Genomic DNA, 12,617 nt, shown 5'->3' with positions numbered 1-12,617 from the left:
CCCAGGGCTACACCAGGAGAGAGGGAGGCTCTGAGAGGTTTCCTCAAAGTCATGTGGGCAAAGGCAGTGTTTTCGAGCCCGAGTATGGGCCCCTGCAATTGTGCCTCACTGACCCAGAAGTCATACAACAAATAGGGTTAAATTAGAACATTTTCCCAGGGTCTGTGTTGTTCACTTTCTGCACTTTCTGTTCCTAACTCAGGATTCTCTTTTACTTTTTTTTTTTTTGACAGGCAGAGTGGATAGTGAGAGAGAGAGACAGAGAGAAAGGTCGTCCTTTTTGCCATTGGTTCACCCTCCAATGGCCGCCACGGCTGGCACGCTGTGGCCGGCACACTGCGCTGATCCGATGGCAGGAGCCAGGTGCTTCTCCTGGTCTCCCAGGCAGGTGCAGGGCCCAAGCACTTGGGCCATCCTCCACTGCACTCCCTGGCCACAGCAGAGAGCTGGCCTGGAAGAGGGGCAACAGGGACAGAATCCGGCGCCCCGACCAAGACTAGAACCCTGTGTGCCGGCGCCGCAAGGTGGAGGATTAGCCTATTGAGCCGCGGCCTCTCTTTTACTTTAGTAATTGCCCAGTATACACAGTCTGAACATGGCAAATCTTTTAACATCTGTCCGAATACCACAGTTAAATCAATTTCTTTCTGTCTATGACATGCACAGTATAGGGAGTGACGAAGCCCATCATCCCTTTGAACATTCAAAAGGCACATTCTTGAAGAAGACTGTTATCAATGAGACTGAAATTTGTACCAGTGGATCTTAACTTTTGGGAAAATGATTTCTATGGAGAACAGTTATCTTCCCCCAGTGACCACTGACTCCACTCATTCTTGCTTGAGGTAACTTTTTTTTTTTTTTTTTTTTTTTTTTTTTTTTTTAATGAGAGATAGTAGCACATTCAGCATGTTCTCTTCAACCATAATCCCTGATACAGGAATTCTTCAGAAGATGCTGAAATAAGCCCAGAGCTTAATTGCAGCATCTGTCCTAGGAAGCAGACATCACACAGGGACATCTCTTTGTACCTAGATTTATTCATGCCCAGGAGAGCCTCATGTACATTGAGAAGTCCAAGAGACTTCAAAAAAATTCATGGGAAACAAAATCAATAGTTAATTTTATTTCAGTGCAAAAATTTTTTGGACACGTGTCTTTAAAATGTTCATGGACTTTAAGTCTAAGGGACTTCAAAAAGTTCATTGAACATAGGTCTTCAAAAATTTCATGGAAAGTGCATACTATGAAGAAACTATAAATAAATTTTATTTTTCTGGCACCAAAATAAACTTATTTTTAATTCCATTTTTCCACTTACTTCTGAGCTCCTGTCCTATTTTCTAGATATACATGACAAATTGTCCAGGTGGAATTTACTTTCTTTCTCCCTGGCTTTTTTGTAGACATGAGAGACTGCATAACATAGGGCTTAGGCACATGGAATTCTGTCTGAATTCTAGCTCTACCAAATGTGGAGTTTGAATATTATACTCACACTTTCTGTGCCTCAGTTTCTTATCTGTAGATATAAATTATTAGCAACTGCATAAAACTATTAATAGAAACTTAGGCAGATTCCATCTCTTGCAACTAGAATGAGGAGATGAATATCCTTACACACACATTCTTGGACACTTCTTTGCATAGTTTTTCAGGAATAACATCATTAGGTTAAAAAATGTTTGCCTTTAAAATGTGAGGCTTTGGAGAGTCTGGACTCATTTATAAATTCAACAAGAGTGTGGGAATGCTTTCTTTGCTGTGTGCGCACATCATGGATGTATTTTTCCTTTTGCCAGTCTCCTAACAGCACTGTCTTCTCACTGGAATTTCATCTTGGTGGACATAAGCACTTTTGCAGGTTGACTCATCCTACACTGGTCACTTTCTCTTTATGTGTGCTTTATGTATTTTTCTACTGGGTTTTTAATTGATGTAGAGGAATTCTTACATGTTGAACACTTGAGAATTTACCCCGGAATTTATTGAGGAATTTTGATGTTACTTTTTAAATCCTTTTTCTCTTGCTCCAAGTTTTCTTGCTCATTTGTCAAGACTACAATCCATCTCTTATAAGGCCTTAAACAATCTCCTCAAGTTGCATTTTCTTATTACATTACATTCAGGTCTTCTTAGTTAGCCGATCCCTTTAGAACACTGTATCAGAAGATTGCTATTAAAATATTTAATTGCTCCCTACTACATTAAATAAATGAACTATCCAATGAAGTTTACATCTGGCTTTGGAAAAATTGCTTCTCCTGAATTCTTTGTGTTGACTCTTCTACCCTACAGAAAATTGTTTGATCATGTTCCTTTAAATAGTCTAAAGATTATGGTAAGTTTTTTGTTTGCTTGTTTAGCTTTTGTTGATGTTTGTGCTGGTGTTCAAAGCGTTGTTTTTTTACTGCAATACCCTTCCTATAAACTCTGGTTGTCAATATGGCATACAGTCTGTACATTGTAATTCTGGTCTTACCTTTCTTCAGGAAATTCATTTTATGTTGTCTTCTCATAATAATTTCTACTTATTTTTAATCCTTGGAACACCTGAAACTTTGCTATATTTAATGTCTTACATAACAGAATCTATCTACTTATTGGTAATTGTAACCTCCATTCAAGAAATTAGCTTTGAAACCTAGCCTTTCTTCATTCTAGAAAAATTACTCAATGCTACCTCTGCCATATTCTTCCTCAGTTCCTACGTTATTGTGATGATATGTAGGAAAGAGGACTCAGAAAATGATGAGTGACAAGGCACAGTACAGACCGGAGTGTAGAGACAACCTGTCATTACAGAAGGTGTAGGAAAGTGACATTGTCAGAAGGATAAGGTCTCAAGTCTGAAAGAAACGGCTGGTCTAGCCCTGTGGATTGAGGCGCTGGCAAATCTGGAGACTGTCGCAGGAACAGTCCTTATTCAGGCCCTCATTTACCCGGTGTTCTTTAGAACACCAGAAAACACCAGTGCTTTATGGAAGTGCTGGTTTCCATCTGCTTGCCTGGAATAAATTGGGCTTCATGTTTTTGCTATTGTTGTCATTATTATTGAGACTCATATTCTTCGCATTTTGCCCCCTTCAGTTTGTTAACACCAGTAAAAGAATCTTCCATTATGCCCTTGAATGTGACCCCTCCAATTTTTCATAAAAGATTGACCATGTTCATATTTCTAATGCCATGAGGTTCATATGGTTTGGAGGAGACTGAATGTTATGCACTGATGTCCTCAGTTAACCGAAGATCTGGGAAAAGCTTGGTAACTCAGTTTGTTGTGCCTTTACTGCTAGAAATCCTAACAACACACAGATGGAAGGCCAGTAACAGTGACTAAGAGTTTTGATAGATAAAACTTCAAGTTTCTAAGTAGAATCTTATTATTGGTAAATGATAACTTTCCTAGACCAATGTTTTGCAAATTGTTCTCTGTGGAAAATACTCAAGAAGGTGATTACAACATGATAGAATCTAGTTGGGTGCCAATAGGTCCCATGGTTATACAATTTGGATATTATTTATGAAGCTTAATAATGTACCTTATGGTATTTAAGTCTTTCAGAAATTTGGTTATAGTTTTTACAGATTTTTCCCCACTTTGTATAAAGCATATTTTCAAACATTTTTTTCTTATTATTCACATTTGGCAAGAAAAGTTTCCAGCAGAATGAAATTTTACTAAATATATCATCCTGTGAAATTAGTCCGTGAAAATTCTGCCACAAATATTCCATCTCATACTACAGGAGAATATTAAGCACTCACCTAGGCACTTTGGTGGTTCTGACCACTGTCCGTTGCTGCATATAACATCTCTGGAGCCCTGGAGTTCATAGAAGGACTGGCAACGATATCTCACTCTTGATCCTGAAGGATATATTGACAATGGGAATGAGGTGATATCACCATTGTCAATAGACGGAGGGGGCCCACAACTCTGTGTAGAGTCTGGAAAAGAACATTTATTTGTGGGGAGAAAATCAGCATGCTTATTTGAGTAAAATCATATCGATAAAGCACTACATATAATATGCCTTCAATATTTTATGATATTTGAGAACCAATTACAGAATTTACATGGTACAGGCTGATAGAACATATTATAGCACTTCCTTTTATGACAAAGCGAAAATTTACATAATATACTGGGCATATGTGTATTAAGCATCTTTTTATTTAAAGCATGATGGGTAAATGTGCAAACCTTGGTGTAGTTACTTTTGCACATTCCCTTGATATTCAATTCTTACGCAAAGAGAAAAAGAAGAATTGAATAACACCCTCCCCATTTCTATTATCAGAAGCAAATGTTACTTTATGCAAATATCATGTACCTAGTCATATATGGTCATAACTGAAAAATGAACTACAGACATAGTCTTATATATTCATTCTTTTTTTTTTTTAGTATAAGTTTTATTGGCATCCTTCCCTTGTCCTAAATGTTTCAATTTCTTGCTAAGATTGACTGATACATTCCATTTATTGGTACATCTCCCCTGATGTATTACTAAAGGTGTTAATATGGAATTGCTAAATAGGTAATCTTGTCCCAAATAACTTGTTCTGCCTATTGTTTCATCAAATTATTGTCCATACTTTCTCAGACTAACTCCTTCATGTAGGAACTTGATTGTTTCCTCTTTCGACTAGTCTAAGACTTTGCTCCATGAATTATACCCCTTTTTCTGTAGCATCATTTTCTGCCTCTCTACTGAATCATTCATCAACCTGAAAACATGGCTAGAATGTCACAACTCTGCAAAGTAAAATTTCCCTGTATCCACAGCCACTTTCCAGCCTGTCTCATTTCTCTATTCCCTTCAGAGTAAACTTTCTTCCTTCCTATCTTCCCTGGTCTGTGTTGTCATTCCACATGGTTTCTTTTTTTATAAAATAGAGTATAGATTACATGAATTTCATATATACAATTTTAAGCCAATAATGATACTTCCCACTCTCTTTGCCTCCACTAAATAAAGAGTTCAAGTAGAAAGCAGAAATACCACTGTTCTGCAAGAGTATAGACAAAGGTTATAAACAATAATTAAATCTCAAGATTCAATTATACTCATGCTTTACATTTGTGTACTATCTATATTAGTTACAAATCAAATAAAACATATGACATTTGTCTCCTTGGGTCTGGTGTATTTCACAATGAATAATGGTCTTCAGTTCTTTTTATGGTTGGGTAGTATTCCATCATGTATAGGTACATTCTCCTTATCCAGCCATCAGTTGATGAACATCTGGCTTAATACACACCTTAACTAGTGTGAATTGAGTTGCTGTAAACATGGAGGTACTTATAACTCTTTTATATGCTGGTTTCATTTCCTTTGGGTAAATTCCAAGTGAGATGGCTAGGTTATATGGTAGACCAATTTTCAGATTTTTGAGGAATCTTCATACTGTCTTCCATAGTGATTGTACTAGTTTACATTCCCACCACCTTTTTCTCTGCATCCTCACCATCATTTGTTATTTTTTTTTATTTTTGGATGATAGTCATTCTCACTGGGGAGAGGTGAAACCTCATTGTAGTTTTTATTTGTATTTCCCTGATAGCTAGTGGTCTTCAGCATTTTTTCATGTGTCTGTTGGCCATTTGATTTCAACCTTTGAAAAATGCCGGTTCATGTCCTTTGCCCATTTCTTCACTGGATTATTTGTTTTGTTGTTGAGTTTCTTGAGCTCCTTAATTTTTTTTTTTTTTGACAGGCAGAGTGGACAGTGAGAGAGAGAGACAGAGAGAAAGGTCTTCCTTTGCCGTTGGTTCACCCTCCAATGGCCGCCGCGGCCAGCGCATTGTTGCCGGCACACCATGCTGATCCGAAGCTAGGAGTCAGGTGCTTCTCCTGGTCTCCCATGGGGTGCAGGACCCAAGCACTTGGGCCATCCTCCACTGCACTCCCAGGCCACAGCAGAGAGCTGGCCTGGAAGAGGGGCAACTGGGACAGAATCCAGCGCCCCAACCAGGACTAGAACCTGGTGTGCCAGCGCCGCTAGGTGGAGGATTAGCCTGTTGAGCCGCGGCGCCAGCCCAAATTTTTTTATATTAATCATTTTTCAGATTAATAGTTTGTAAATATTTTCTCCCATTCTTTTTGTTGCCTCTTCACTTTGTTGAGTGGTTCCCTTGTTATGCAAAAGCTCTTAGCTTGATGTAATCCCATTTGATAATTTTTGCTATTATGCTTCTGGGGTTATATCCAAGAACTGTTAGCCCAGACTAATGTCTTGCGATTTTCCTCTTTGCTTTCTGCTAGTGTTTTGGTGGTTTCAGGTCTTGGGATTATATCCTTGACCCTTGTGAGTTGATTTTTGTATAGGGTATAAGATATGGGTCTTGTTTAATACTTCTTCATGTGTAGATACAATTTTCCCAATACTATTTGTTGAAGAGATGGTCTTTAGCTAACTTTAGGAGTGGTTTTTGCTTGTTTGTCAAATATTAGACAGTGGAAGAACATGCATAGATTCATTTCTGGGGTCTCTAAAGTGTTCCATTGTTCCACAGGTCTATTTTATTTTTTCCAGTACTAGGTTGCTTTAACTGCCCTGTAATATGTCTGGTATTGTGATGCCTCCACTTTGTTTTTATTGTTTAAGATTGCTTTAGGGCCGGTGCCGCGGCTCACTAGGCTAATCCTCCGCCTAGCGGCGCCGGCACACCGGGTTCTAGTCCCGGTCGGGGCGCCGGATTCTGTCCCAGTTGCCCCTCTTTCAGGCCAGCTCTCTGCTGTGGCCAGGGAGTGCAGTGGAGGATGGCCCAGGTGCTTGGGCCCTGCACCCCATGGGAGACCAGGAAAAGCACCTGGCTCCTGGCTCCTGCCATCGGATCAGTGCGGTGCGCCGGCCGCGGCGGCCATTGGAGGGTGAACCAACGGCAAAGGAAGACCTTTCTCTCTGTCTCTCTCTCTCACTGTCCACTCTGCCTGTCAAAAAAAAAAAAAAAAGATTGCTTTAGCTATGCATGCTCCCTTATGTTTCCATATGAACTTTAGGATCATTATTTTCTGGATCTTCCAAGATCCAAATCTTCCAAGAGGATTGTCCTTGTTATTTTGGTTGGCATCATATCGAATCTGTAAGTCGTTCTGGGTACTATGGACATTTTGATGATATTAATTCTTCCAATTCATGAACATAATTTTTTTTTCCATTTTTCTGTGTGTCTTCTATTCCTTAATGCTTTGAAATTTTCATTGTAGACATATTTCACACCCTTGGTTTAATTTATTCCACGGCACTTAATTTTTTTAAGCTCTTGTGAGTGGAATTGACCTTATAAGTTCTTTCTCAGCCAAGGCATTGTTTGTGCATATAAATGCTGTTGATGTTTGTGTGTTGATTTTTATATCCTGCAACTTTACCAAATTTGCTAATGAGTTCCAGCAGCCTCTTAGTGGAGACTTTTGGTTTCCCTATATATATAGGATCATGTCATCTGCAAATAGGGACAGTTTGACTTCCTCCTTTCCAATTTGTATGCCTTTGATTTCTTTTTCTTGCCTAATGGCTCTGGTTAAAACTTTCAGAACTTTACTGAATAGTAATGTGAAAGTGGTCACCCAGCAAAGTTCTCATTTATAATATGAAGGTGAAATAAAGACTTTCCAACAGGAAAATATGACTATAATTATTATATACAGACCTGGTGCTAGAGCACCAGGCTATTTAAAACAAATGCTAATGGATCTAAAGGGACTTAGGCTCCAACACAATAATAATAGGGGACTCTAATACACCATTTTCATCAAAGGACAGATCAACTAGGAAAAAAATCAACAAAGAAACAATAGAGCTAACCTGCACTATCAAATGGCTCTAAGTGATACCTACTGAGCATTTCATCTCACAGCTGCAGAAAACACATTGTTTTCATCAGTGCATGGAGCTTTCTCTAAGATAGACCATATGCTATGCCATAAGACAAGTCTCAAAAATTGAAAAAACAATTGAAACTGTACCATGTATCTTTTCTGACCACAATGAAATCAAGTTGTAAATTAAGATCATAAGAAATTCTAGAAATATGCAAACATATTATCAATTTTGAACAATATGGTCCTGAATGAACAGCAGGTCCAGAAGATTTCCAAAGAGAAATAAAACAATTCCTAGAAATGAATGAAGGTGGCAATACAACATATCAAAACTTGTGAGATACAGCCAAAGCAGTGATAAGAGGAAAATTTACAGCAATTAGTTCCTACACCAAGAAACTGGAAAGACATCAAATAAGTGATCTAACCATGCATCTCAAGGGCCTAGAAAATAAAAGAACAAACTAAAACCCAAATTAGTAGGAGGAAAGAAATAATAAAAATTAGAGAGGAAATAAACAAAATTGAAATTAAAAGTGATGCAACGATCAGTGAAATGAAGAACTGTTTTTTTGAAAAGATAAACAAAATTGATAAACCATTGCCTCAACTAACCAAAAATAATGGGAACTAGGGGAGAAACCAAAATAAATAAAATCAGAAATGAAAAAGCATATGTTACAACAGATGCCACAGAAACAAGAGAATCATCAGGAATTACTACAAACAACAATATGCCAACAATTTGGAAAATTTAGAAGAAATAGATTTTTGGACACCTATAATTTACCAAAATTGAACCAAGAAGACAGAGAACCTAAATTGACCAATAACCAAGACAGAGTTTGAATCACTAATAAAGACTTTATCAACAAATAAAAAACCCAGGGCAAGATGGATTGATTGCTGAATTCTACCAAGCTTTTAAAGAAGAACTAATCCATATTATTTCTTAATATACTTCAATTATGCATTCACCCTCTTAAGAAACATCTCTAAGGAAAGTTACCAATGACTTCCAGGTAGCTAAATCTAATATTCAATTATTAGGCACCTTGTCCAGTTCTAAAGAATGTTTGACATATCTGACTTCATGTTGAATGATTTTTTGTAATATGTCGTTTTGAAATGACCCCTTGATGTTGTGTCTGGGATTCCAGCCTTCTATAGTTTTTCTCCTATGACTCTATATGGCTGCCCTTCATCACCCAGATATCTAATAATGGAGGTCTCCAAAGCTGAGAGCTTTTGACCTCCTGTCTTATTTATTTAACAATTTAAATTGTCTATGTGATCTCCTGTCCTCTGTGGTGTAAAACAGCATTTACATACTAACCAAAAGTTTTACCTTAGCCCTATCCCTTCTGCACCCCTGCATCCTCTCAGATTGCCCATTCTACATCTTGACTTGATTGTATATATGTTTAATAGAATTGGGCATCTGCTATAAATCCCAAACTTGTTTCTTCTATGATCACTGTTGGAAACACCTCTCAGAGGAACAAATTTCAAAGAGACAGAATTGAGTACTTACATAGTAATCAATATTTCAAATACAGTGTAATAGTTAAGTTATAAGTTATTTTTATTGTTCTTCAGCTAAGACAAAGGAAATTAGAATCCTTTTTTAAATGAAGCTTAGAATAAACTACTAACCAATACACTGTGGTAATGACTGCCATTGTCCATTTTTACATACAATTTCCTTTGCTTCTTGAAGTAGAAAATTTTCTTTACAGAGAATAGCTACTTTTTCTCCATCCTGATAATTCACTGTGGTTGTCATATTCTGAGCGTGAGGTATCTGAGGTGGAGGTGGGCAGAGCCGTTTCTTCCTTTCTATGAAACATAGGAATTCAGTTATTTGATCAATAAAGGTTAACAAAAAGTAGCTCAACAGGATAGTGTCTCAGTATAATGGAACATCCAACAATTCTCTCTCTCTCTGATTTAATAGCAAATTATAATAACAGTTTATGTTAATATATTTTGTGTACTTTATATATTTTATGTACTTTGTGTTAATATATTTTAAAGTTTACAGATGACTTTCATGTTACAATCATTGCTTTAAAATTTTTCAGGTAGGGAACAAGCGTAACCATTAAGACATACTCACCCCTACTCAGAATACCTGGGTTTGATAATGTGCTCTGACTTCTGATACCAGCTTCCTGCTAATGGGAGGCATTGGTGATGGCTCATGTAATTGGGTCCCTGCCACACATATAAGAGACCTATATTGAGTTCCCGTTCCCAAATTCAACCCTTGCCCAGCCCTGGATAATGTAAGCATCTGGTGAATAAACCAAAATCCATTCTCTCTCTCTCTCTCTCTTAAGTAAAAATAAACAAATAAAATTTTGCAGGTTCTCACATGGTCTTATTTCTATTGCTTCTCTTGTATAATTTACAAATTAACCCACTTTTTTTCTATCTAATCTATATGATTCAAAAAGTTAATGAACATGTAAGCCAAACAAGCTAGAACCTAAAATTTAAAAAGACAACAGTAGAAAAAATAACAGTGAGAGGTCCAACTAAGACTTTCCTTAGCAACTCAACCCTAGATCTCAATAGAGGATTTTAGAGATGGACATAGTCTTCTAAACCTAGGAACTGCAGGTAATGAACATAAACAGAATACCTCCGTTGGATGAAGAGTTAGTTTATTTTTTGTTGCTTGGCACAGTCCCTTCTCCTGACCTAGGTGTACCCCCTTAGAGTGCTGTCTTCCATCCCATTTTTTTTCCAGAGCAGTGACTTCTGTCTACTGCAACATCCCTTCACAGTCATAACAAAGACAGTGACAGATATCATTTTCCCTTCTATACTATTTTTTTTATTTAAAATCAAGGTGGAAGGATGAATCTAATCTATTATATTCTAAAATATAATTTTTATATAATAATGGTTTAACAAATGAACTGCATTGAATCTAAAGTCAATATAGAATAAGTCAAAGTTTGCATAATATTTTAAACAGGAATTTTGCATTGGATTTTTCTTTATTTTTTTTTCAGGGAAAAGAAATAGCATTTCATAGTACAAATTTTCTAAAGCAAAGTAATGTTTCTGTGCATAACTAGAGAAGTAACTGCACCTACTCAGCATATTCTAGGTTGCATATGTTTTGTGTTGCTTATTTGGTGGTTTAAGAAATACTGGAAATAAAGAATTATGTTATATCATTATTCTAGTCAACTGTTAATTGGAGCAGGTTTTTATGGTCCATATTGGTTAAATAATGAGTGATGCAAAAGAAGATAAAGATGAGCCTGATGATGTTATTGTACATTTTACAATAGTGAAGCTTGACTCACATGCTGAAGATGAGCAGTGGAGAGCACACAGAAAGAGGATACCAGACACTGCACAGAGAGAGAGGGGAAGGTAACTGTACTGTTCACGATTTCCTATTAGATGTATTATTGCCTCTTTGGATATTTTCAGTATCACTCACTCATGTCTGTTGAGTTTTTCAAATGCTTTTGTTTACATCCAATCATAAGGCTGAATACTTACTAGGTACCGTCAAGATTCCAGGAAGACCATTCTTTGCAGTCAGCAATCAGCTGCTGTCAGAAGTGCTGATGCAGGGGAATAGGCAGGCTGAAGTTTTGTGTAATCTCAAACATATAAATAATGATACTTTTATTAAAAGTCCAAACTGAGCAAGTTAGATGTGCAAATGTTGTATAAATATCATTGCTTTTGTGTCTGAGGTAGAAGAAAATCATGATGGCCTCAGATGTCCAATGTACTTTCCTTACAGAATTAGACAGTCTTTAGAAATTTCAACCTCTTATAGAACAAGCCAGTTGAAACAATGCAAAAATAAGAACCTAGAAAGAAGTTCCAGTATTGATTTTGATCAAGAAACTTCTTGAGGCCATGCATTACTTTTAAAAAGAAGGGTCATATATATTTTAATATTCATTTATATTTGTTTATACAAAACCAACCATGAACATAAGAATTTTCTTGTTTCCTTTGCCAGGTCATCCAATTTCAATTGTCCCAGGTTTAAAATGAGACGCTAGACAACTTTTTAAAAGTTGCACAAGGGATTCTAAGACATCTTCCGTCAGCATGAAACTGCTATTGTAAGCACTGAAAAATAAAGAAAGAGCTTTGAAGGGCTAGCGGGGATGATCTGTTTAAAACAAGGCATCTGAATGTTGTGTCCATCGGGGAGAGAAGGGCAACTCCCACTCGACTGAAGTGGAGTGAAGGTGGGAAGCTCCTTGGCTGCCAGTTTCCCATGGCATTAGTGGAGCAGGGAAGAGTTCCCGGCCTCTGCTAAAAATCCAGAGTAACTGAAGTGACTTGTTTGATAACAACACCAAGACATGGCCTCACCAGTGACACCTGTCATTTTCAAGTTTCATTGGTTACGATTGCCCCTTCAACGAGGGCTACTGTAGTTTGCTTAAAAGGGCTGTACCCAATACAGCAGAGAGAGGTAACTCCAACAGGTTAATGAGCTCCCATTCCAGGGCTGGCTGAGTTGTGTCAGGTAAGTATCCTATGTGAAGAAGGTATCTCAAGAAATGGTGCTGTCTCTAGCATCCAAAATGGCCCATGACATTTCCTTTTTCTTTATGTTTTTAATTTATTTATTTGAAAAATTGTCCTCATATGATTTTCCCCGTATTTCTATTTATCTATTTTTGGTTGTAGAAATGTTTATTTGCATCTGCTTACAGTTCTTGAATAGAGTCAACTTGGTTAGATAGGTCTGCTTACTAATCTTTAAAAAAATAGTTTCATGGTATAGAT

The 12,617-nt window shown here is 37.2% G+C and overlaps 1 protein-coding gene across 1 annotated transcript in view; it reads right to left on the bottom strand.

The window, feature by feature from the left end:
* Nucleotides 1–12,617, bottom strand: part of LOC149122478 (complement factor H-related protein 5-like) — a 29,418-nt gene that overhangs the window by 447 nt on the left and 16,354 nt on the right. The window contains exons 10-11 of the mRNA XM_008268719.5: nucleotides 9,492–9,674; nucleotides 3,769–3,951 (exon numbers count right to left, since the gene is read on the bottom strand). Of these exons, the coding sequence (XP_008266941.1) occupies nucleotides 3,769–3,951; nucleotides 9,492–9,674 (366 nt within the window). The remainder of the gene's footprint in view (nucleotides 1–3,768; nucleotides 3,952–9,491; nucleotides 9,675–12,617) is intronic.

Source organism: Oryctolagus cuniculus, chromosome 13, assembly GCF_051225735.1.
Source record: "Oryctolagus cuniculus isolate XC-2025 breed Fujian yellow rabbit chromosome 13, ASM5122573v1, whole genome shotgun sequence".
Taxonomy (NCBI): domain Eukaryota; kingdom Metazoa; phylum Chordata; class Mammalia; order Lagomorpha; family Leporidae; genus Oryctolagus; species Oryctolagus cuniculus.
The sequence above is the reverse complement of the archived record's forward strand: the minus strand, read 5'-3'. Positions and strand labels throughout refer to the sequence as shown.